The 27,519-nt window shown below is 35.9% G+C and overlaps 1 protein-coding gene across 1 annotated transcript; it reads right to left on the bottom strand.

The window, feature by feature from the left end:
• Positions 1-203: 203 nt before the first annotated feature.
• Positions 204-19,496, bottom strand: LOC147069695 (armadillo repeat-containing protein 2). Its single transcript, XM_085950727.1, has 15 exons — positions 19,381-19,496; positions 18,228-18,371; positions 16,732-17,084; positions 14,930-15,298; positions 13,227-13,594; positions 12,185-12,287; positions 10,576-10,748; positions 8,444-8,712; positions 8,180-8,348; positions 7,299-7,407; positions 5,434-5,483; positions 3,555-3,792; positions 2,688-2,834; positions 1,524-1,763; positions 204-1,003 (listed from the first exon to the last, which is right to left on the bottom strand). The coding sequence occupies exons 1-15, from the start codon at positions 19,494-19,496 to the stop codon at positions 768-770; spliced, it is 3,084 nt and encodes a 1,027-aa protein (XP_085806853.1). The 3' UTR covers positions 204-767.
• Positions 19,497-27,519: the final 8,023 nt, after the last annotated feature.

Here is a 27,519-nt window from a genome sequence, read left to right as displayed (position 1 = left end):
TAATAATATTATTTTATCTCGTTTCATTGATGATAATCATTAATATTCATAATTAGATTTAATCTATTGGTCATAGTAAGTAAGTATAATATTGCACAAAACATATTATAATATAAACGATATTGTCATACATGGTTTTATCATAAAGAAATATATACATAATAAATTATATAAATTAATAAAAAAAGATTTATGGGGTCTTTCCGATGACATGTTTTATTTACTCATGAGACACATTAACCGATATGAGCATAGCAAAAAATTTTTTTTTACACGGAGTAATAAAGAATTAAAGGTAAACTTATCGCGACCCCCAGTTTGGAAATCATTGGGTTAAGTTAAGATTACCTCACTTTAGGTTAGGTTAGGTTAGATTAGTAACCCATGTAAACAATAATAAAGTCAGAAAAGTTATTGATCATGCGTTCGAATAATCCTCTTCAATGTGAAAACTATCCAAATCTAAGCACTTGACAATATTATGTTGGAACAATCCATTCTAATGAATTTAATTACCATATTTTTATGTTATTTATGCATGTTTATGGGTACACACGATTAAATTTGAAACGCGTTTAACATTTCTATTACATTAGTGAAGACATCCTGAGTGTTAACTCACGAGAAGAATTAGAACCTCCGCTATTGCACGGTGCAGGATTTTCATTGCAGCATCATGATGCCGATTTCGAACCGACTGTTAAGATATCCCTTGAATGCAAATAAACTAACACATCCCCGATCAATAATTTATAGTATAACATCATTCAAGCGTCGCTTTGTGTTCTGTTCCTGAAGATGAAGTCGTCGTTGTCTTCATCGCAGGGCGAGTCAATGGTGGGGTCTATCTTCTCCAGCAGGTTGACTGCCACCACGGCAAACTCTTCCCACGCCAGGTGAGACGATAGGAGGTCTTCTTCCGAGAAAACCGAGTCAGATGGAGACATATTCGTAGGCACTGTCTTGCTGTACACGTCAGTGCTGCCAAATATTTGCTGTTCATCTAAAAATAAATGTTTTGTAGAATGTTCATTACGAAATGACAACTAATATAAGCAGGTTGGGGGCCTAAAGTCTATGTGACCTACGTGGGGTATGGCTTATGACAGATAATGTATGGCTTCATTATCCGATATGGTTCTGCAAATAATATGCCATAACAAAAAGAGGGGATACAAGGCGAGATTTTTGTATGATTATGGCAATTATAAAGAAGTGTTTATAACTATCATCTTTTGTATAAGTAATACAAACCCAAAGATGTTGAAAAAACCTTTTTCTATAACAGAGATGGAGCCTAAAATAATAATAGTAGCTATGCTATCGGAGGTTCAACTAGGAGGTTCACCAAAAAATGGCGACGAGCTGGCAGAAATGGCATGTCTGACAAACTGAGCAATTTTAATATTCGTGGAGTTATTAACTTAACCATCCTTCAAGCGTCTACAAAATAATTTCAAATGTCATAACAGAAATAACATATAAAGCTCCTTTTGTTAATAGTCCAAATTCTTTTTACAAACCTAATATATTTAAGAGCAATGGTGCCAGTAGGGACGCGCCAGACGCTGGCAGTGGTGTGGCGTTCCAAAGCGCCTGGCAAAGCAACTGAGCGCGCAACCATGAGTGTCGTGTGGCAGCTGCGTGCAGTGATCGCGTGGCCGCCTGAATGCCACCCGACGTCAGCCATACGCTGCGAGCAGATTCGTCACCCGCCATGTTTACCAGTACGCCAGCCGCAGCAAGAGATATCTCCTCGTCATCTGTTTGTGGTGATTGAAGGTGACATAATTATTTTTCTTTACCGTTTAGAATATCGGATAAGTTAGGGGTAGAGAGTTATTTGTGTCATTTTGATGCCCTATCTTTCTCCATCATAAAAATAAACAATTAGCAATGATAAATAAGCACCTGTCCTAATTCAGATTTCCCTCTAATTAGCGACGGTGCTGCTTTACGGTAGTGAATCATGGCAGCTTACGAAGGCTCAGAGCAACCGTATACTGAGCTTCGAAAACAAATGTTTGCGACAAATACTGGGTGTGTGGGATGGTATGATTTTAGGAGTAATGAGGAGATAAGAGAACGAACCAAGCAGCCTCTCATCACACTGAGAGTGAAGAGGCGATGTTGGACCTGGTTTGGTCACTGCCAGAAGAGAATCCCAACCTGGCTTATCTGTTCTTAAAGCCAACCGGATTCTGGCGTCCTGGAAGGCCGTTAAATTCTATCTACAGGGTGTATACAACTAATGCATTTAATTTAATGTACACTTAACATTATATTATAGTAAAATATATTCTGTAAAATTTTGACTTTGGTAGAATTTGTATTTGACATTTTGGAATCAATATCTGCTATGGAATTATACATTATATATTTTATTATCTAAAGGCATATAGGTACTTTACCATTCAACGAATGCGAAAATAATTAAAAAATGATTTTCCATCGCAAATATGTTAGTGATTGGAAACACTAATTTCAACTCTGGAAATGTAAGATTGCATTCAATCATAACAATCATAAAACCCTGTTATATAATGTAAAATTGATTATAATTTTAACAGGCCAATGTCTTTGGTAACCCCACGGATGGTAAACTATCAAGCAATCTCACATTTTTTCTTCAACATCTATAGAGATTACCCTTTTGAAGAACTTATCATGGTCGGGGTGAGACTCACCATTCTCGAGAAGTCTCGTGATGTCCATCAAAGAGCCAGTATCCACAATGTAATCTCTGGTGATCTTAGCTCTCGACATGTTGCCGAGCACCCTGGCCGCTTCTGTTACGCATGGGCCCGCATTCAGTGGCAACAGCCTACAAAGAGCTGCAAACAAGTACATCACTGTTTATTCAATTCAAGCAAAGATTCTGTTACAAACTGTAGAGTACAATACTATTAATTTAAAGGTTTACTAATTGCATTGCATCTGGGAATGGATGGAGCATCATTCGACTCAATGCGGAATGTCTGGAGCTTCCAGTTGTACTCGATCAGAACTAAATGTTACCTTATCGTTTGTGTATTATGGCACCTTATTAATTTTTATATCAACTGTATACTGAGCTTCGACAATAGATGCATATAGCGAATAGTGTATGTGACTTTGTCAGGAACGCAAAGGTAATTAGATCAGACCATGCGGCCTTTGGTCACGCTTACGAGAAGACGCGACGGATAACCTGGTCTATGTATTCATCAAGGCAACCAGATTCCGGTGTCCTGAATGAATGTTAAATAACATCTACAGTGTTATTCAGTGGAACTACTGGTTGCCAGCTATCACCTGAGAGACACAAGAAGACTGATGATCGACAAGGATTCTTGGAGGTGCTGTTCAAACTATGATAGCAAACTATCAGAGTCAATTGAGTTTAAGGGTAGTTGTTCGAGATTTTTTTTAATGCAATTTGTAGAGTAATAGTTTCCAGGCGTAGATGTAAAACTCTCAGTTTTGTTTTATCCACAATTTCACATTTGAAACGATGATCTATATAAACAACGAACATGGATGAAGAAGAAAGAAGTAGTGTTTGAACTCCTCACCTTCGCACAAATCAATCTGCAGACCCCCGAAAGCGGTGGGCGTCTCCCCCGAATGATAGTAGGTGAGGTTATTCAGTGCAGCCAACGCACTGGCCGCCAACTCGGCCCCGTCCGGTGGCGAATGGCGGCGGAGGCAGCAGGCCAGCCACGAGAGGGAGCGCGTGCCGTGCCCGCCCACCTCTGACATCTGTGCACCCACCACGCTGTTCATGCACATGTTTGCAATCACGCGGACGGCCTGAAAGTATGAATCAATCAATCCTAGATAATTTCTCTTATTATTTTTAGACTACAGCAGCTAGACTTATCCCTTTCCGAATTATATGTTTGAACTTTCTTCCAAACTTTTAAAAATTATTGAAAGTGCTGAGGATTGAACGAATGTAAGTGCATCGGTGACCAAGTTACATAAATCGACTTAATGCAGCAAATATACGATTGTATATTATACGTCCTAATGGTTCAAAATTTAACATTCTGTAAATGAAGTCTTATTCTCAAAATGATGCATTATTTATATTTCATGAAAATAATTGATACGGTGGAACACCGATTTTACATGACTCAAATTCATATTTTTCCACTATTTGCGTGTGTTTCCTGCAGTCCTGCTTCATTTTAGTGCATTTAATTCCCAGTTTTACGTTTTAAATTCCTGAAATTTATGTCTGAAATATTCAAATTTTAATTAAAAATAAAAATTCAATCTATTCAAACACATTCAATTCAATGCATGACAATCGTCGAAATGAACTGTTCCAGACGCATGTGTACATTCTATTTATAGACATCATGTCTGCCGTACCCAAAATCAAGGTTACACGACACGATTGTCTAAATTTGTTACCTATTGTGACCTACACAAAGTTGAGGTTTGTATTAACATATTTTTATTTTTATGAGAAATGGATGTTAGCCATTTGCTCCACCTTTTAGCGAATATCTGACTCTAAACACACATTGAAAAACAGTATGTGTACTTACCATTTACCAGACCCAGGATTCGAACCTGGGACTCACGACATTATAAGCCGACGCGTAAGCCGCTCGGCGAAAGAAAAACATTGTCAGTTCAAGAGAAAACTATCATTTTCGAAAGGGTGAAAGAACATGTTGACATAATAATATGCTCCAAACGAATTTGTATGATTATAAATAAAAAATAATTACAAGATAAAAAGAACTTTTTATATACCACGTTTTTAAATTTTCTGTTGAATCATATAAACTTGACAATTCTATGTATTAATAATTTACGACAAATAAGGCAATTGTCAACAAATCATTTTTTTGCTATTTTGCAACAAACAAATATAGAATACTGAAATGTCATTTTGATTTCCATAGTAACGCACGTATATATTAATAATTTAGTTGCTAGGACCACCCCCTTAGCAACCAATAATAGTGGATTAGATTACGGATTTCTTCCGAAATAAATTTTCATACAAAACAGAATTAACTGAAAATGAATTCAATTCTACTTAAAGATGGCTAGAACTGCTAGAAGTATTGAAAGAATGCATTGGCATCGTGTTCTGATATATTCTAAAAGTTTCAAATGTCTAGCTAGTCGGGAAGTTAGTTAAAAATCGATTGCAAGATTTGTACTGGATAAACTACCACCGGACAAACAAGAATACGAGCTAAGAAAAATGTGGTAATAATTAAAACTTTTCCACTTTATTTACATTTTTTGTCAGGCCCTTCAAAAATATAAAATAGGGATTTTGGATTCCTGGGGAATTTTAATATAACTGTTATATTAACTGCTATATAATATTGTTTCTAATTTTACTACTGATTACGTTAAATCGGTTTTTAAATTTAAAAGAATAACGCGTTTAAGAATTGTTTTATCGTGGAAAATTCAACATACCTTGACCATAACATCCTCGTCGGAGCCACTTGACCCATCCAAGTCGCTTCCTAAAAAAGGTCAGCACAAATTTAGTGACAGTTGCAATACATAACATGCCAAACTACTTTCGATAAGCAGTCTAAATTTGCTGGGTACCCCGTATTGTGATCCATACATTAATTCTGGAAGAGAGTTTTATAAAGATTTGTTTCGGTTTTCCTTGAGAGGGCTCTGTTCTTTTGAAGCTTTGAGTTCTCAGGTATTATTAATATTCAATCCGGAGAATCTGTTGGAAAGACCGTTCATCAAAGATTGATAATACTGAACCACCTAACAAACTCTGCAATAGACCATGAGAAAAAAGAAATTCGGGAGACCCAAACTGAGGTAGTTGGTGTAGAACAGTGTTGCCATCCTTTCAAAGTGGACTTAAAGTACAGAGCCTCCAAAATTATAGTATTTTGGGAAAAAATGTAGTACGCGTTGTCATCTATTGAAAATGTATATGTTTTGTTGTTTCTCATAAACAAATTAACGGAGAAGTTGAGAAACTACGAGACCCCTTTTTATGTAGGTACCTCTTTCGATCAAAAATGCTTACCATAGAGAATTAGAATTCAATAAATTTTAGTCGAGGGATTTTTTTACTTTTTTCGAGCTTTTTTTTCCAAATCTTCTTATATTGCGAAATTATAGTACTTTGCACCAATTTATTTATATTATAGTATTTCTGATAAAAATATAGTACAGGAACATTTTTCGTCTTGAATCCCTTAAAATTATAGTATTTTGGCATATTTGGCGTATAATTATAGTATTTTACATTTTTCGACGAATCAAAATTTTAGTATTGTACTATAATTATAGTACGGTTGGCAACACTGGAACCAACATTGATGAGACTAATAGCGGATTCACTACAGGTATGACTGATACTAAGTTTACATTATTGAAGTAAATGGCCCCACCAACCCACACACACCACACCCGGTCTTAATCGAGCGTATCGCGGAACCCTACATTTGATGTGAAGTATGAGTTTTTTTTATGACAGGGAAAGTCTCAGGAGCAGTTACCCAAAACTGAGGTCACCATGCACCCGGACGTGTTTTGACTGAATTAACATGACGTTACCCATGGGAGAAAGGAGATGTAGAGGCAAAATCAAAATTGTAGTTAGTAACAAAACCACCGAATGATCTTAGTGAAGAGTTCTTTATGATGGCCAGACGGTTTGATGGGTCCAACAGCTAGTTGAACCAACATAAGCAGCTCTTCTGTACAGATTTTGGAATATTCCTAGAGGATGTAGATTGTATCCTGTATGTCTCTGTCACAAGAATTGACTGGTGTAATGATCCGGAGTCAAAGCGGTTATCTCCATTTGCCATTTGATATTTGGAAATAACATATATGTGTGCCTGCCTTTATTAACATTAAAAAAAAAATGAAACTTTTCACATGGAGATACTCGTCGCAGATGATTCAGCTTTGTCACACAAAATATGAATCACCTACGAACCTTCGTAGCCCGGCAGTACATGATATCCACACGACCGACCAAACACCGCAGGGAATAGCGTCACTCACACTGAAGATGCTTGTATGAGACGCTATTTATATTTCGTTCATGTCGATACCACATCACACTCAAATAAAATTATGTTTGCGCCATGCATACGCGTATCCCTGTGTGAAGACACATTATTCAGTATCCGCCGCACATGTATCCAATACGTGAATCCTCCATGTGAAACCGCTCTATGGCAATGAATGGAGGTTGCGGTTGATAAAGGGGACCAAGGACAACAGCAGATTTTAGTCTCGATGACATCGATAAACACAAAAAGTATTTTCATTAGTGAGATAAATACACGTCTTACCTATGATAATATTCTCTGCAGTATCAATCTCTCCACCGGGCCAACACCGTTTGAGATAGACATCCAGAATATTTAAGATGGCATCCACAGCGCCAGGTTCTTCGTATAACTAAAATGAAATCAAATCCCACTTTTTTATTTCTATATTTTTTTAAACACCTCGATGGCATTCTTATTAGAATTAAATTTGCATGCGTCATAGGCGGATCGATGGCTCATAGGACTCACTCTAATAGGTCTCTTTTGGAGATTTTCAAAATTATGCTTTAATTATTATTATTTACTATTGAATTAATATGAAACAATTATATTAATTTAATATTATAGATCCACCAGTATAAATTGTCCGCTGAGTGAGGGCGCCGCATGCTTACATTTGACATAATATCATTCAATACTTTTTATACTGTGGCTTAGTTCTAAATTCAAACACTACATTTATACTAGATTTATGTGGTATATCTATAGTAAGTGCAATCCTGACTCCACCTATATAAATCATTTTAATTACGAACTTGGTAACCCTCAGATGGCTTAGTAAACATTGCAAATTGACAGATTGATAAATTAATGGGTTTATCTAAGACTGTTTCTAATGGGTGCGATTTTAAAAATAATTATATATTTTCCAGATTTTTTTCTTACAATTATTGCAAAGGTTTGTATGTGTCACAATCGGTTTCCCCAAATTGGTAATATTTATGTAATAGTTTAATTGACATTTTGTTTCAACTTTTGTTCTTGAAAAATTCATTCTTAAAAGAGACTGCTAGAAAACTTGATAGTACATCCGATTAATCGTTTATTTTGAATCAGATGACTCCAAGAAATTTCACAATTAGTAAGTCAAACAGCAACATAGAGAGTTTAAAATAACTTACTTCAAAGCGGGTGTCATCGTTGCAAGCAACCATATTGCCTAGGATATAAGTGAGTCGCACGATGAGTGGCGCCCTCTCCATATAGTGCTCCAACAATCTTATTATCGCTGGCAGGAGACCTTTCTGATTGCACAGAGCGACGCAACATTCGTAATCTGCCGACAGCACGCTGAAATCAATCACAATTGATATTCGCAAAACGAATTTGGGATGGAATTTTTACTACTTGTAATGTACTACTACTTGGTGAATTATAATGGTTACCTGAGAGTCCGTGACACATTAGTCTCGACGTCCAGATCGTCGGCAAACAGTTCAATTGTCCGACACAGCTCCCGCATGGCGCCACTGGCCACAAAGTCCGACATGGACGTATCGGGTGCGGCGGGATAATCACCGCCGTTCATGTAGTCGCCCCCGCCCTGCACTTGCTGAGAGGCGCCGTTGCCTCCCGCCATATTCCGAAGCGCCCCTGTCAGCTGGTACAAGGCGTGGCAACCCTGCTCGCCTACCGAATTCGCATCCTCCAAGCGCTGGCAATAAACAAAGAAAATATTTGACTTGAAGATAATGGGACTTAAAGATTGGCATAGCCTCAACAAGTTAAGCCATATCTTTCTTAAATTCTCATCTTGAACCCCGAAAACATGAATATCCGCACCCAATATCAGGCAACTGGTGGGAAGGGTCAACAAAGAAGGGTGAAATGGCCCTCTGTAAAGGGAGTTAGACGCGAGGCTAACAACCTCACCTAACCTAACAACAAGAGTCTCGTAATCTGGACACTCAGAGTCAAGACAACCTGGCAAACGCTTTAAGGAAATGCATCATACAAATTTGCGTACACAAATTTTTAAAATAACATTCCATAAGACCAGGTGACATTATCTCTAATTTTGGTGAAAATGTAAAAAATTTCCCAGAATATGGCCGCGTTTTCATGTTTGTCAGTCTAAAAGGCAAGATGGCAAGAGGCCCGGGTACTCACGGCATATCAGTTGAATCAATCTATAGATTTACTATATAGGATAGGCCTTTAGCTCAACAGTTTTTATACAATGTTTATTTGTTTATGGACTGCGATGTATGCGAGTCTGGATTTCGGATTTCGGAGGAATTAAATCATCGGCTTTCGCAATATCTTTTTAGCTAAAACGTTTAATCACCTCCTCATAATCTCTACCACACTTTTGATCCCCTTAATATCCCAGCCGTATGACAGTTCACCGTGAGCTGTCGTACCGGAAAGAGATGACCGTATAGTATTAATATAAAAAATGACACGTTGTTCGTGGATCATTGCAGATGATAATGTTCCAATTTTATTAGATCCGATAGGAAGGAACATTCATTTGAAATTGATATTGATTGCAACAAATATCTGAAAATGCTGTCATTATTATCATATTATATTTGATACTTACTTAACACATTGATCGCCAACTAGTTTTACATAAAATAGTTAAAAAATGATTATTTGTTTCTAAGGTATTATTTGATAGGTTATGAAAGAATATAATGTTTTTTTTTTCATTTTGATGATTTTTTTACGTAAATATTGGTTTTTATGATGTGCCGGCCACATGTGTCCGTCGCGGCGCCAACAAGTTAATTTATTCTATTGCGCCGGGCCGGCCATTTCGCCGGTCACCTGTCCATATGTGTAGACGAGAGCATGGTGCCATTTCGCGGTCGAATTATATTTAGATTTAGATAGTATAATAAACAGAAAAGGCACAAATACGGAATAAAAGTTTTCAAATTGGGTAGTATAATACCTGGATACACATAAACTGGAAATATACGTATACATACCTTATAATCATTTTTGTAATTCTATTTTTTTATTATTTACATAATTTTTATAACTTACATTTTTATAATCTATTTAATTTTTATTTTTATATCAATAAAAACACATTTACAATTTAAAAGGAAAACTTTTTTTTTCATTATGTACATTCTTTACATTAGTGAGCCTATATTTTGTGACTGGGAAGACATATTTTCTGGCCAAGTGGCAGTAATATACAAAAAGGCCATGCCGGTCACCGCGTATCGAAAAATGCACTGCGCGCGTGCCCGCCGGCGCTGTAGAACAACTCTAAGGCAGGTCTTCTTTGCCGGTCACCGGTGACCCCCATGGCGATCAACGTGTTAAGTGTTCTATCTAAACATGAATTTGATCTCAATGCTATACGGCCATCAGTTTCCGATACAACATCTCACAGTGAACACGTCCTTTAATAAACAAATTCATTTGCTTTTCAGTGGATTATGCCACCACACAATATTTAAATTTATTTTTTACGCAAACCCCCTCACAACTCTCATATTTTCAGTATTGATAACAGAAAAGCCGGCGATTCTGCAAATTTAATGATTTCAGGTTTTACCGCTTCATTAAACATCTGCAGATGAAGGGTCATTAGGGGCAGAGCCCCCATCGGCCTCATCCTCTCCATCAGTGTTGGACTCATCCCGAGGAATTTCAGAGCTCCGTAGCCATAGATCAGGCACTCCGCATCGTGTAGAGGCTCAGCCCTTCCCAGCCCCACCATAAAAAGTTCTAAAAGAGGTACATTTTAAATGTAAGATTAATTATATTAGCCGGTATATTTTGCATAATCGATAAAATACTGACATAATTCTAAAATCAACAATTAAATACTGGGGGTACGATATTTTTGAAAAACAAAAAGTTACATTGATTATAAATATTATGTATAAAACTAGATTAGGACGATAACATCGACCTACATAACAGTCCATAACTTTATTATTTATTAAATATTTTAAAGATAAAAAAAAAACAACAATTCAATCAATACAATAAATATCAATCAACTAAAAAATTACAATTTCAGCATTAAATAATTACTAGATAAAAAGAACTTTTTATATACCACGTTTTTAAATTTCCTGTTGCATCATATAAACTTGACAATTCTATGTATTAATAAAAACTTTTTATTGTACTTGATAGAAATACTGAATAAATATAGAATACTGAAATGTCATTTTGACATTTCATATTGATTTACATAGTAACGCACGTATATATTAATAATTTAGTTGCTAGGACCCACTTAGCAACCAATAATAGTGAGTAGCAAATATTAATTTTAACGAATTTTTTCCGAAACATACAAAACAGAATTAACTGAAAATGAATTCAGAGATGGCCAAAAGTATTAAAAAAATGCATTCCCGTCGTGTTCTGATATATTCTAAAAGTTTCAAATGTCTAGCTAGTCGGGAAATTAGTTAAAAATCTTGGACAAACAAGAAAAAATCTGTACGGGACAAACAAGAATACGAGCTAATAAAAACAAGGTAAAATAAACGTATTGTCATTAAAATTTATAAAAATCGTACTACTGAAAAGTACCATTTTGCAGTTACGGCTTTATATGATGTCGATTTTGCAACCAGCAAAGTTTCCATAATATAAATTATAGTATAGTAAGCCTAACAAGATAGAAACTAAGAAGAACATAAAACAGAATGATTTTAAGTACATAAGAAAAATAAAAAGAGAATATGATGACAATTCATCATAGTTTCCGAAACTATTTTGGCTCACTGTCACTATTGATAGTCATTTTCACCGCAGACTCTCCCCCTCGTACACATCTTACCCAAACAGCGTTAAAATCATTAAAGTTAAGTCACTTTTTAGGGCATCTGAAACTATCGACTAAACGTATCGACTCACTCCGACTCGGAGAAGGACATAGTCATATGTAGAAAAGTTAAGTGGTACACTTGTTGGGACTACAAAAACTTGTATACCAAGAATGCTAATATCAGTGTCAAACCTGTTAAGTCGGGTCATCACTCAGAACTAGTGAGAGTGGGAATGAGTGTAGTGGGTATCGAACAACTAGACTACACTGTCCGGAAAACTGATTGTAGGTGTATAAAATAAACTACTGTTAAAAGTATGCATTGAACTACAAAAATTCAGCGTATTGTTGCTTCTTCCGAATATTATCAATTTACCCAGTGTGTTGTCATCCGTGAAGAGATGATCATTTTTGTCATTGCGGGCCACTTTGAAAATCAATTTGCACACGCCTGATAGATTACTGCCGGTCACACGCAGCTGGAATAAAAAAAATATGATTATCCGAAGGTGTTTTTAATGCAGATTGATATAAATAATATGAAAGTGAATCAGTTATAGGTAAATCATTCTACAGTGGCACCATAGGCGATTCGCGCGTGTATTGAATTGCTTTCGACAATGCCTGTTTCAATGCTAGCAAACAATACCACTACAACTGCAAGCCGCATTTGCCGTACCCATGGTGCCACTGTAAAACGATTTACCTATACCAAGGCTAATTGTTAAATTAGCTTCAGATCATTTCATATTGTAGATTCATGGCTTCCATTTTTGAATATTCATCATCATCATTCATCATTGGTTGCTTATTAGACCGAAGTTATAAAACTGTACGCGAAAGAAAGAGGGCAATACGTCTTAAATCAGTTAAATATGGCTAATGAACCATAAGACATAATATATACACAAATGAGAAAAAGGATGAATTGAATCAACGCCTCTGAATTACTAAATTCCACAGAGAAACATTGGATTTCCTATACAAAATGGTCCAAACATCAATCTTCTTTCGGCTCTCCTCTAAAGTAGCCATTTTAGACATAGCACCTTCTTCCTTCGCACACAGAAACAGTTTTACACAAATTTTCTATGTTTTTTCAACTAAATAATAATGCCGAAATTTAGCATTATTAACTGCTTATTTACTTTACTATTTGTGACGGATTGTCTTTTTTCACTCCTTGAAAATTGGTAATGTCATAGCAGTAGTGTGAAGTTCTCTGCAAATGAACTTGCAATGCGAAGTCACAAGTAGCTAACTTAATCAATGGACCAGTGGTGCTTTTTTTTGCTTCAATTTCATACATTTAGGCTCCGTTTCAATAGAATAAGGTTTATTTCAACATCTTTGGAACAAACGGACAGTAAAGACAGAAAGTCTTTTATTAAGTAGTATAGATACAGAGAGACACTTACGGAGAGAATAATTCTAGCGATCGATATAAGAACAATTTCATTTGAACTCTCCACGAAGCTATATAGTGTTTTCAGAATAACAGCCTTCTCGTCTCCCGTGATATCCTGCCACCGACATTCCTTCTCCAGCGATTCGTACAGAAGCTTCAGCTGCTTTATAATCTCTTGGTCCGGCATCGGTTTCATGTTCTCATCGCAGAGGTTCTTCAAGATGCCTTTGAAGCCTTTAGGTGGCTCCGGTTCAGTAAAGTATTTCAGCGGCTCTGCTGGCGGAACGAATTCGGTATCCTCGGTTGCCTTCAGGTCAAAGTTGAGCTCGGGGGACGGTATTTGAACATCGATCTTTTTTGAATTCAATTTTACGGAATCTGAAACATTATCAAATTAATCAGATGGAAATTTAAACTACGCTCGCGATGACTGAACGGTTAATATGTCTAGAGGGTCTAGAAAATTCACATGTTGTTTATCAATGTGTGTTTGGGCCCAGAGTTGGACATAATAGGTTCATTAGAATCGAACATGGTATAAAAAAATTAACTTAAATTTCTGTCTTGAAGGTCATACTGTAAATACCTAGATATTTCATGCACACTAGCGATAGTGACATTATTTGTATGATTCGATTTGAATTTTCTGATATTAATGATATAGATAATCACGTCACCTCACCACTCCACCGTTACTATCTGAGCACTTTACCTACTTGTGATGAATCATTGTAAGTATGTCATTCGATAACTTTTGGATGTAGGGACACACACCTCTATCTACAACTCACCTTACCACTCCACCGATTCTATCTGACCACTTTACCTTGTGCATTATTTTAGAGGAATTTTATCTTGCAACAGAAAACAAGATAAGACAACAATACGGTACCTACCTACTTAAATTTTTTTTGGGAAATTAAAATTAAACTGTAAAGCATAGGAAATTTGGCTTTTTATTTTATTTATCTGACATATCCAAAATATTTGCATATAATTTGACACACTTGTAGAAAAAGGTTCACTATCCCTCAGTGGTGAGGGGTAGAGGTTGACCGTTCAACATACATAGTGCACACTAAACTTTGTCAGTCAAACTTATTTGTTTTCATTGAATTAAGAATACATAATATTACAGATGGTGTTGGTCAGAATTTTTTAATTCATTAAGCCCTGCCTAAACCAAACCATAATCGATAACAAATATTCTTCTATCTATAGAACATCTAAAATTATGTATGGTTTGTATTAGTCAGGGTTTAATTGAATTTTAGAAAACTAACAAACACTATCTACACATTGTAGTCTTAGTTCAATGAAAACAAATGCATTTGACTGACAAAGCTTAGTGTGCATTATTTATGTCAGATTTTAACAGCCTCCCTCCACCCTTTGCCACAGCTATCCCTGCTATAGTAGAACAGTTAAACCATGAACGTGCGTTGATGCGATTTCTTCTAGTGCGCAGCAATTATGCAGAGCAAATATTATTATTGCTACAGTTGCTATTCGCAACTCTATTGTACCGCTTTCTTTCATTCAGTGCCGATGCTGCGACCATGCTTTTTTTCTGTCAAAACTATCAAACCTCACGCTAATGTTGTGTATGTTTATAGCAATCATTTCTCATAAGGAAATCTGTGAATTTCTCGGGAGGAGATTGTAGAGCGAATGAAAAATAAAAATAAGTATACAACAACGTGACATACGCACCTATATCTTCAATGATCATTTTGTTATCTGTTCTCCCCTTATCCAATTCCATATTACTATTTTCCACAGACATCTCAATGACGAAATCATTGACACCGGTCTTGTCGTCACACTCCGTCATCTGCGACATGGTAACGTCATGGGTGACGTCCTCGCTCCTGGACTTGTAGTCTCCGAATAGCCTCCTCTTGTTGAACACCTCCAGCGAAATGGTCTGGGGGATGAAGGGCAGACGGTCCGCCGATAGCGCAGATTTCTCCTTTGCCGCCGCACTATTGTTGGTCAGATTTTTAACCGAGTCCGATGATTTGGACAGGGTCATCGAAGAGTACATATCCACATTGTTGCTGTCTTCTTTTTCTTCGGACACTGAAATAATCATTAAAATAGATCTTAGGGAATTAGTTGCAGTCAGTTAGTATACCCCAATGGCCGAGCAGCTAGCGCGTTGGCTTATAATTCATGGGTCCCAGGTTCGAATCCTGGGTCTGGCAAATACACATATTGTTTATCATATGATCTTCTTAGGATCGGACATGGTAAAAACAAAAACAAAACAGTTTTTTTTTTATCTAAATACGTTTCTGTCATGATCGGTAACTATAAAGTTCAGTAGCGGCGAAGGGTGGAGGTAGGCTGTGGAGATCTGATATAAACAGTGCACACTTTGTCAGTCAAAACTTTGTTGTAAAAATACAAATTGCAGATAGTGTTGGTTAATTTTTAAAATTCAACCAAACCCTAACTAAGCCAAACCATAATAGATAAAATATCTCAAATTATGTAAGCATATTTTTTTTATACAGAGAAAAATATATTTTATCTATTATGGTTTGGTTTAGGCAGGGTTTAATTGAATTTTAAAAACTAACCAACACAGTCAATGAAAATAAATAAGTATGATTGATAAAGTGTGCACTTCACCACTGAAATCCAGCGTCTTTTGCTAGTTAAATTGGGGTTAAGTTGGTGGTCTAGTGAATCTTAAAATTAATTAAGTCTACAATTATATCAACAAATCCATAAATTTTGAGCAACCGCTTAAGTCGCGCATGACAATTTGTTAATTTCGTTGCAATCAGGAGGGTGCAGGTGGTAAATTGGTAAAGCATATTGACCGGAATTCGACGGATGTGGATTCAACTCTTGCCCGGCACCATATTTTTTTTGTTTCTGAATTATGAATGTTCAATAAAGAATGTTATATTCTTGACGCTTGTGAATTATTCGATGAATAAAAACAGTAAGCATATAATTTTATTAAGTGACAGGCAGTCTAGAACTACTTCACTGTGAAAATTAGCCGACCAGCACAAGGTTATATTGAGGAAAGTAAATTACCATGTTCACCCCTAACTGGAGCATATGGGCCTCCACAGTTTGGAAGTTGTATTAACCTTTTCAATGCCTCACAATATTACAATGGTAGTATTTGACAGGCCGAAGATGTTCAATGGCACGTTGAATGTAGAGCGAAGAATTTACTACAATCGCTGTAATACCGATAATTTGTGGCTTAATATTTCACACATATGTCACTGTGTGCTTAATTTTTTAGATTATGCAAATCAATCGACAGTGGTTCGTAATTTGAGTTTAAAGTTAACGCAAGATAACTCACGAAATTTGTATGTGTGGCCTGTCAATCACGGCCTCATAGAGCGAGATAACTTGCTGAAGGTATAGAACTGGTTAACACATTATGCCTCTCTACCAACCAGGCCACAGTGCGTGCACAAATATATTAACCAGGTTATATTGACTTAATTAAAAAGATATTAAGATATTATGCGAAGCCTTACGACTGTTGAGCATGAAAGACGATCTAACGCCGCTCTGAACCTTCCTCTGGTGCAACGGCTTCGCTAATCCATTCAATGAAGGCAGCCGCAACTTGGAACCTGTACCAGGCCCCTCTCCGTCTCCATCGCTATCCATTTGAAGGCTTTTGGTCCTCCTCGCCGCATCGTTCCTTTTCTTCCTGGCGCCCGACAGCTCGGGGTTCTCGTCTATGTTGTCCAGCAGCATATGTTTGAAGACCCGTTCGTCCAGGCTTGAGCTGAACGTCGCCGTCATCGGAGAAAGCTGCACACGCTTCGTACCGGGTAGAGACGTCATCAAACTGTCTTTGCTCTGCAGCTGGAGGTAGCGTAGGCTGAAATTAAAGTGGTGAGTTTAATCCAATGACATTGTAGAACACTCTCTTCTCTATAGGCCAGCGTTTCTTAGCCTTTTTATCTGCGACCCAATTTAGGGTAATAATTTTAGTTCGTAACTCAAAATAAAATAAGTAAAATACACTTACTGACAAAAAATTATTTTATTTTAATAATCCTAAATACAGTTTTGGTATCACGAATCGTGCGAAAGTAGAACGTTCTAAAGTCGAGAGCCGCCTGTATATTAAAACCAAATGTACATGCTTTTTACATTTTCATGACTCAATTCCTATAGGCCTACGTTGCGATTGATTAAAATCCTTCCGATCAACGTATTAGTTGTGTTTGGTCTATAGAAATGAATGCAGATGTTATGATGTAGGTGAAGTTTTTTTTTCAACCTCTTTCACCTGTATTTATCTGTTTTTATTGTCGATTATAAAAAACTATTGCATTATATTTGCGTGTTGCTTAACGCTTTCGCTGCTGAATAGATAATGAGATTTTAATTGCCCCCTTTAAAATGCACGTTAATTACATCGATCGGCCGCCTGGTCATTACGCACCGTGTGCGTCTTCCGCGTCCAAAGTATTAATTGCATTTGTCCTGTCATTGTCAATAACTGATTATTTTTCAGATTGACATTGATAAAGGGAAACACATTGATAATGTTATAACATAAGTGATTTTAATATCACATAGATTACAGATGCACATCCATTCCACGTGACAGAAGATCCTGTTCTTATTTTACATATGAAAATGTGTTGCAATTCTGCTATTATAATTGGTGCCCACGATGGATATGTGGTAACGTGTCCGATTACAAAGTCCTAAGTAAAGTAAAATCCTAGGTCTGGAAAATTGTTATTTTCAAATATATTATATCCTAAAAGATTTAGCAAATGATATCTATACCAACCCGTAGTTTAGGTATGCTTTGGGCGATCCGATAAAACTAGTGCACACAGATTCGAGTCACGTCGGGTATCGTATTTTTTTCTACAAAAGGTTTATTCTAGTGTGTATATGGATGAGATGTTTTCAAATTATGTAGGTTCAATATATAGAATTTTACATTCTCAAATCTTGTGTCTTATTCGTTGAATAAAAAAAATAGTTTATTACAGTATGTTACCTAACTGCGCTGGGCGGGCGACTCGCTTTGCCCGCCTTACCAAAGAGAGTGCGCTGCCTTTCGCGAGGGGTGAAGGGGCGTTGGGTGCCCAGCGCCCGAGGTGCACCTGACATTCCGCCTGCCAAACTCATGCCGCTGAGGCTGCTGTCCGCACCTTGACCTGAAATAACAATAGTCTTTAAAGACTTGAAGAGTCCTGCGTGTACAACAATTGGACCGCGATATATATTCATAGATCAAGCAACTTTTTTCTGTAACTGTGGAAACTTTTAAAGTTTTATATTTTCTTCAATATAACGGGAACTTACAAGAAGTTATAAAAAGATTAATTGTCGAACCGAGCAATGATACTACGCTCACTTTTTGAGATTTATGATCAGTATAGTCTGGCAAAGCATCATAAATAGAACCACACTTAAACAACGCGTCAGCATATGCATCCTATTTTCGCCGTTAGAAAGAGACACCTCTGGATTATTTCCTGTGGAGCTTCATGAAATCACTGGTTTATGCTGATAAACCAGCAACAGGAAGCCAACATTTTTTGTGTTATTCGTGATACATGGCCAGCAGTACTCGAAAAAGTGGCCCAAAATTGGACATCCAGAATGTGCTTCATCAAGAACAGTCGCAGTGAGTAAATGCCCAGAACCATTTTAAAATGTTAATGCCATTATTGGTATTGATCTTTTAAATAAAAAAATGATTGAAAGTTATTTTTTTTTTGTGTTTTTATTTTATAATTTAATAGTAAGTAAATGGTAATAAAACTTTCTCAGAAACTATTGCAAAGTATGACTGATGATTAAATTAGCTACATGCCATTTTCAATTGCTGGTTCATTTGTAGAAACTTCACATTTGTGCCTTTAAATTTATTTGGCAAGGTCAAACGCATTGCATTAGTATCACAGGCCTAAAAGAATAATAATCATTATACAATGAAACATCATTATTTAACAGTTGCATAAAATTGAAAATAATCAATAGTAGGTCGTCGACTGCTACCAACATAGAGAATACAAAATTTGATATACCCACCAAATAAAGCATAATTGAATTCTCTGTTTTTGTGGTAAAAAGTTCCCTCCTTATTCCAAACTCTCTGGATCAACTTATTTTGGTCCACTAATCTAATCTTTAATTATAATCACTTACCCCTATGTATGTGAGCTCGGGCCTCGCTAATTATTTCGGCACTGGTCTTATGCCTCGGAGGAGCTGCGTAGAATGGCATGGAACCTCCCACGTCTTTCTGGTTCTTCCTCATGATTCTGTCTCTTTCCTATTTAACTACGGCAAACAAAATTTATTATGACAAGATTATCTTGTTTGAGTCCTACATCTGGGTCATATTTACATAATAATCTGTACCTCAGAGGCAGACGGATGCAAATCCAAATACCCAATTGTTCAGGAGAGCCAAAAAACAATTTTTATTTTAAACGAATACTCATAACTTCTAAGAAAATATACATAGAATGAACATTATTTTTTTATTTTAATTCAATTAAAATAGTTCTGGAATATGTAAGAAAGGAATAAATATAATACAATTTTATATCTAAAAAAAATAAAATAAAAAACGTAGTGTGGATTTGCATCCTTCTGCCTCTAAAGATATTTTGTTAATGTGGATTTGTATCTTATTTACCTAGCCAAAATAAAACAATTTATAAGTTAAAAAAATGTATAGGTATAAATATAAGAAAGCAAAACACATTTTTTTTTAAATTTTATTATGTCATCATCATCATCACCAGCCTGAATCTATTCACTGCTGGATGAAAGCCTCGCTAATCTCCAAGCTGATTCCACTTCTCTCGTTCCTGTGCGTTGCGTTGCCAAGTTTTTCCACAGAACTTTATCATTTCATCGATCCAGCGGCCACTAGGTCTAACTTGCGGATGTTTTTTACCTCTTGGATACCACTGGATAACTAAATTTGTCCAACGATTGTCCTTTCTTCGAGCCATGTTCCAGCCCATTTCCATTTGAGGTTTTTATCAAACTCTATTACATCATTAATCCTTGTCTGTTCCCTTATCCACTCATTCCTTTTTTTGTCCTTTTGCGTTATGCCCAGCATGCACCTTTCCATACCACGTTGTGCTACTCTAAGTTTCTGGATCTCTCTTTTATTTAGACTCAATGTTTCACACGCATGTGGTTACGGGAAGTACACACTGGTTGAACACTTTAGGCATTTTCGAAGAAATTATTCAGGCGGCCAAATGCACTCCAGCCTAGCTTTACTCTGCGAACAATTTCATCAAATATACATCCATCTATAGACACTTATTGTGCCAGATAGGTGTAGTTTTTCACCTGTTCGAGCTGAATGCCATTGATGAGGATCTCTTTTTGACCCGCAAAGCAGTTGAACATGACTTTATTCTTTGATACATTTATTTTCAAGCCTACTTTGTTGCTTACTCCAGCGAGTTACTGCATTCTGCTTTGGAGGCCTTCTGAGTCTTGCAAACTACTATTTATTGTTATCGGCAAAGCGTAGATGACTCACGTATGCTCCATTTATGGGGACCCGTATCATTCCAGTCAAGTTGTCTAAATAAGTCTTCAAATGTAGCTGTAAATAGTTTAGGTGAGATTGTATCACCTTGTCGGACTCCTTTGCTGATAGGAAATGCGCAATGGTTTATGGAGATGTTGTTGCGCTACTGTATATATTATTGAAAATATTTATATAGCGCCCGGGGATTCCTTGATTTCTGAGTGCATCGAGTATTGAAAACTTCTTTATGGAATCGAACGCTTTCTCATAGTCTATAAAACCCATGGATAGCGGCAGCTTGTATTCCTGTTAGCGCTCTGATTTCTCTGATGACTTGGATATGGTCCATAGTGCTGTATCCTCCTCTAAAGCTCGTTCTCCTGGCTGGTTCTCGTCTAGTACATATTGCAGACGGTTTGAGAGAATTTTATCTTAGTGGATTATTGGATTTGCATCCTTCTGCCTCTAAGTTGGGTATGGCACTTGCATCTTTATTCTATGCATATCTTGGACTAGGACTTTCACCTCTCTGCCACTAATAGATAAAGCCTTTAGCATGACGATTCTTAAAAAAACTCATTTTCCCCAAAAACGGAGTTGCATCCGTCTGCCTCTGAGGTACAGATATTATTAATAACTGTAGGTTGACTCTGGATTTATCGGAGTCATGTTAACCAAGGTTGAGATGGGGATACAATAATGAACCATACGCTTTGTACAATACCCCACACATTTTGTGTAGTTTACCAAATTAGGCTGCAATGCATGACAAAATAATTGACATTCGTGACGCATAAAGTCAAACGATAAGATGGTCGACCACGTACAAAATGAAAAGTGCCTAGTAAAATTTAAAGACCTCGGTAGTCCAAAACTGGAGGGAAGCAGCTTTGAATAAGCCCAGATGCTGTTGGAGGCTGAAACTCACGAGGGGATGTAGTGCCAGAAAAAATAAGAAAAAGTGTGGGTGTCGTAGAAATATTGAGAAGCGGATTAACCGTGAATTGGTGGGCATTTTAAATGTGCTTATACTATGATTGCATAAGTATAGCATGAAAAAGTTCCCGGAGGAATTTAAACCTAACACCAAGCCGAACTGGAGCCTATTGCGTGGATCGATGCCTTGACGTGTCTACTGTGGTTTTAATTCCTGATTATTCAATGAATGAATATCATTTTCCCACTTCAAATGATTAAATTCTCCATAAATATGGTGGGGAAAAATACTTTTTATATATTTACATAAGTAATTCGGAAACACCTCATAAATGCGCTGGATGCACAGATCGGCGCCTGGCGTAACTCGAATCCGCACCTATCAGATTCCGGCCGATGTGCTTTATCAATTTAGCCACCTGCACCTAATAATGTGGTATGGGCACTGAATACTTTAAATTCCTTGAACAGAACAAACATTCAGAGACTCAAAATAAAGGTTGCATTGTTTGTAAAAACAGCTGTGAATAATAATTTGTCTGAGAGAGAGGTTCTGAAAATTTTCAGGAATATCACTCGTCGCGGACCAGAGAATCTGGATACACTGGTGTTTGTTCAGGGAAGACAACGCAGAGGAAGAGTGTGATGGAGCGACTGAGTGAAGTAATTTAGTGGGGACAGTCACTTCACTCTACCCTGACAGAATTAAAGACCACCGGAAAAAAAATTGCACTCATAAAAATGTGATATATAAGAACGATAACAAGTCATAACACCTGCATCATAAAATTTAACAGATGACACGTGACAAGAACTTACTACTTGGTCTACAGTTGACCTCGAAGGATTTGTTCAAAAGCGCTTTCTCATTTAAAACAAAGAATGAACATACTACTTAAAATTGATCTTGATGAAGAATGCAATAAAAAAATGCAATTTCAATTAAATACTTTGAAACTGCGTGGATTTGATTGGAAACAAATGATTCATTATACGGCAATTTGCTTAATGGCAAACTCTCCAGAAACATCTCAGTTGTAAAGCGAGATATTGAGATAGATAGAAGATATTATTTAATTGAGAAACCATTCACTAAGATTTGGATTCAAATTTTTAACTCATAGAGGGATAGCCGAGAATGATGAAGCTGACAAATACACTAAACAAGCCACAACAGACAAAAGAACTTCAACTTACACATACTTCCCCCTAACTTTCACAAAAAAAACTAAACGAAGACACAATAGAGCTATGGAACAGCAGACATACAATATCTGTCACAGGATCAATAATGCGAAAATGTATTACAAGCATAACCTCTGCCACCACTCTTGCCGGGAATATGAAGACATCACACAAACTCTCACTCGGATACTAATTGAGAGCCTATCTAAAATGATTTAAATTGAGAGACAATGAAGGACTACTGTTCATGTGACGGCTACAAGTCTCAAACAGTATGGCACGTTATCAACAACTGCCCAATACTAAAAAAGAAGCGACGGGCTCTCGGAGCTCTGTGTAGAGAACATAATCACGAAATTGATCTCCAGTCATGTCACAAAATACTAAACAAACAAAACAACACAAGAACACTACACAAAACATCTGATTATTCTGACCATAAAGAAAATTAAACAAATTAATGGAGGAAAATAATTAACTACACACTTCACCAAAAAATATGTCATGATCATAAGTACACTATAATATATAAATAACTTAATCAACTCAATAACACATACATCATCAATTGTTTTCTGAACCTTATAGGAAAAAGCAAGGGCATGGTTCGCAATGAATAAATAAATAAAAAATGTTTAATTCCACAAATTTAGTTTTTTATACTATTTGGTGAATAATAATGATACAACTCTTATTGAATCACCATGATTTGTTAAATTACTGAGAATATAATATATCTATTAATGATTTAATTATCTAAATAGATTATTTCTTAATTAATTTTCAATATTAATCTCTATAGTGTTAAATAAAGCATGTCTAACCTGAATCCTTCAATGTTATATTGTTAAAAACCAAAACACTGACTGTGATGTTCTCTCATGCTGTAAAAATGATATTGAGAATGGTATCACGCGTAAAATGTTGAGCAAGTTACCATGTCAATCATATCACAATTTGTGTTAAAACAATACAGACACAAACATGTGATGGAAACCCTTAGTTACTGTGCACACACAACATTTTAACAAACACACATAAAGAAAATAATCAATAATCCTGGCTTCTGTACATTCATATTCATGTTATGAAGTCATACGCAAAACAATGCTGAGTAAAATTTTCTTTATTGATTTATCCCATAAGGCTGTATAAGTCAGCTGCTGTATATTTCACATTGAGGCTTCTGTGATGCTTTATTGTAGGAAAACTTTTCTAATTTACTTCACTGCCTATTAAAAACTTGTAATTTAGCGTTTAATATTATTAGTTTTTAGTTTAAATGTTTGTCTATTATGACCAATGACATTTAAAACTAAATAGAAGATTTCTTCATTATTAATCTGACAGGAATAGATTTGAATTTGGAATACTTTTATTTGAATATTCTCTTCTTCGAATTAACGTTAATAGCTGTTTGACATGAGGGGAGATAAGTAAAAACCATAAACTTTGTATAATACGTTATTTTAATATTGCTATGACAACAATCAACTTTATCGTAGTGTTCCACTTTAGATTGGTATTTCGTTTCTAAATAATTCACATTTTATATTGAGGCTTCATTAAATAGAAAATTAGGTTAATTCAAAGTTACATCACTTTGTCAACAGGTCGACATGCACAGTACCTTCATCAGTAAAATGAATTAAAATTATTATTACATTGATTATTTTGGAAGATTGGGAAAATTTTATTTGGTATTATTGGCATCATATCATGATCTATGTAACTAACTCCCACCGTGGACTAGTGGCAGTACATCCACCTCTAATCTCATGGGTTGCAGGTTCGAATTCCAGGTAAAAATTCAGTCTTTTCAACATAATATAGTGCTCGGGTTGTGTTGGTACAAGGGTTGAGCGAATGGCCAGCAACCATTTCTTCTAAAAAAATGTCTGTAAGGAGAGTGAAAAGGTAATTTGCAAAAGATCTTACATATTATAGAAGATGGAGGCTTCTGTAGTTTATCTATAAAAATTGCTGAAGCAAGTTTCAGTCTGTCATGATGTGCCATTTTTTTTATACAACAATGAGTTTCTATTTGTTTGTATGAAAATTAGTAGAGCAGAGCTCTTTTCTTTTGCTTCACTTTCATAGGTTTAGTTTCCATCTCTATAGAAGAAGGTTTTCGTCAACATATCCTTTCAAATTTACCATGTATAATAATTTTATTTTGATACATAAGTACTTACATGATATAGGTATTAAGGAAAAGTTAGTGAAAAATACCTACACATTTCAGTATGAAGTTTACCAGAGGAAGTAGAACCTAAAAAGAGGGAAACACTACCAAAAACACCCGGGCTGGCATCATCATGGCACTATAACTTGAGTGTCTTGGGGGTCGTAGATATATGACATCACGGCTTAAGGGGGTTTGATATGATTCATGCAGAAGGGGATTGATGGAAATATCCAAATTACAAATAAAATATTCTGTGAGAAACTAGAATTGATCATTCTCAACTAAAACAAAAAATCAACACCAAAAATCTTGTGACATCATTATGGACTACACCTTGCTGCCTTTTAGGAAACTTCTTCACTCCCATCTATCTGCCGCAGCCCAAGGATGTTGTCTATACATAGCAAAACCATCACAGTTTAGGTTTTCTGAACCTTCTTTTCCCTTCCAATCAGTTCTGCCAACGGTGTTTCAAATGTGTGAGAATAGAAATCACCGCACAATGCTTATGGTTCCTGGTTTTTACTTTCTTTTCTTCTTCTGCAGCCCGGGTTGGAAATTGGCCATGACAAGGAGATTCCTTCATTCTCACTCTTCAGTCGATCATTTCTAACGGTTGCAATTAATACTCACCTACTTAAAATAAAAAGCTTACCTTGTCCGTTTTTCTTTTCTTTGCAACATTCTATCCCGTTCACACATACAATAAGCCTACTTCAAGAATGTTTGTTGTCGTGTATAATATTACATATATATATGTATCTCACATATTATTATTATCATATCGCATGACAGGGAGATGTCAGAATCACCCTTTTATATTTCATTGTTTCCAAACGAGTGCTCATGTCATGCCACGAGGTCATAAATCAAAGCTTATACGTTTTACTACAAGCGTGTTGCCACTTTTACCTAACGACAACACCACTAAATCAACCGTAAAAACCATATTGAAACATTTATGTGTAATGAATTCTAACATATTAAATTTTATGATTTATTGCTCTTTTACAAGGTAAATATTCTGCTAAGACGTAGCATATTAGTCATTGAGCTGTTAAAACTTACAATATGGCATTTTTGTTAAATTGTTTTTTTTTTATTTGCAGTTCATTTATACACAACATAGTAAAACCGACATGAAAATGACATTCTGCACCAAAATTAAAATAAAATTAATTATAGGGACCTCTAATTTAACATGATGTGTCATAATTCAGTAATCACAGAACTATTTTTTTTTTTTTTTTAATAATAACCATACCCTTGCTTTTTCGTACAAGGTGGTTGGGTGGGTTAGTTGCATTGATGTGGGGCTAATTAGGTGCCTCCATTTATATCTTTAATTTTCTTTATGGCCAGGATTAAATATTTTGTGTAGTGTTCTTGTGTTGTTCTATTGCTTAGTGCTTCGTGAGGCTTTTGGAGGTCAATTTCATGATTATGTTGTCTACATCGAGTCCTGAGAGTCCATCGCTCCCTTTCTAGTATAGGGCAGTCGTTGATGACATGCCACACAGTTTGAGATGTGTTGCCGTCACATGGACAACAGTCACCATCCCTCAATTTAAATCTTTTTAGATAAGCTCGCACCGCTCCGTGGCCTGTTAGTATCTGTGTGAGTTCGTGTGATATTTTTAAGTAATCAGGTAACAGAACTATTACAAAATATTATATTAATAATAATTAATATTAATTAAGTAACAGAACTATTACAAACTCTCAATGATGACAAGCCGTTCACTACCTGCTATTTAGATAAATTAAGTTATTCAAATATAAACAATAAATTTCAGTCTACTTTCAAGTTTGTGTTTATAATTTTTCTTTTAATCTACATACCTACTGTAAAAATTTGGCTTTTGTCAATTTTTGTTAAAGGTTGTTAACAGCTCTACGATGACATGGATCTTTACGTGGTAAAGAGCCGATTGAAAATGTCCTTTCCTAGATCTAGTTTTAAACAGAATGAAAAAAATTAAAATTTAATCAGCCCAAATTAATACATCCATGTTCTATCGAGAGTTTTGCTTCCGACCATGTCCGATCCTAATAAGATCATACGGGCCTCCACAGAGTGGAGATCTGTACACAAAGTAATACAAATACGTCATATATCGTCAACTGTTCTGGTAGAAGACACTAATTCGAAAAAATGACATATTGAGTTAGTTTACTAAAATGTTCCTTATTTCAAACTTTAAATAAATAAACAGTCTTTATTTTAAAGTCATCTTTTTTACGATTACTTAATAAACTCACATGATAGACCATTTCAAACATTTTAACAACTTCAAAGTCAAATTACTCAAAACTAGTATTCTCCAGTTAGTGTGTTCTGCCAGAACAGAGACGATATGATCATATAAAACTTCAGCTTTCCGAGGACATCTCTTGAAATTTAAACGCATATTCAGGTTTGGCATAAAAATAAAACATGACTGATTTTTATAATTTTTATTTCAGTTT

Source organism: Rhyacophila brunnea, unplaced genomic scaffold (assembly GCF_057557595.1).
Source record: "Rhyacophila brunnea isolate RB1 unplaced genomic scaffold, BYU_Rbru_1.0 scaffold_23, whole genome shotgun sequence".
Classification (NCBI taxonomy): Eukaryota; Metazoa; Arthropoda; class Insecta; order Trichoptera; family Rhyacophilidae; genus Rhyacophila; species Rhyacophila brunnea.
The sequence above is the reverse complement of the archived record's forward strand: the minus strand, read 5'-3'. Positions and strand labels throughout refer to the sequence as shown.

What these genes read in the sequence shown, in the direction of transcription:
- LOC147069695 (XM_085950727.1), bottom strand. Translation starts at nt 19,496, where the DNA reads ATGAGGAAGAACCAGAAAGACGTGGGAGGTTCCATGCCATTCTACGCA. An exon ending in TCGCTAGAATTATTCTCTCC is followed by an intron (nt 12,288 to 13,226) that starts GTAAGTGTCTCT and finishes TTTTTATTCCAG; the next exon opens with CTGCGTGTGACCGGCAGTAA. An exon ending in AATGTGTCACGGACTCTCAG is followed by an intron (nt 8,349 to 8,443) that starts GTAACCATTATA and finishes GATTGATTTCAG; the next exon opens with CGTGCTGTCGGCAGATTACG.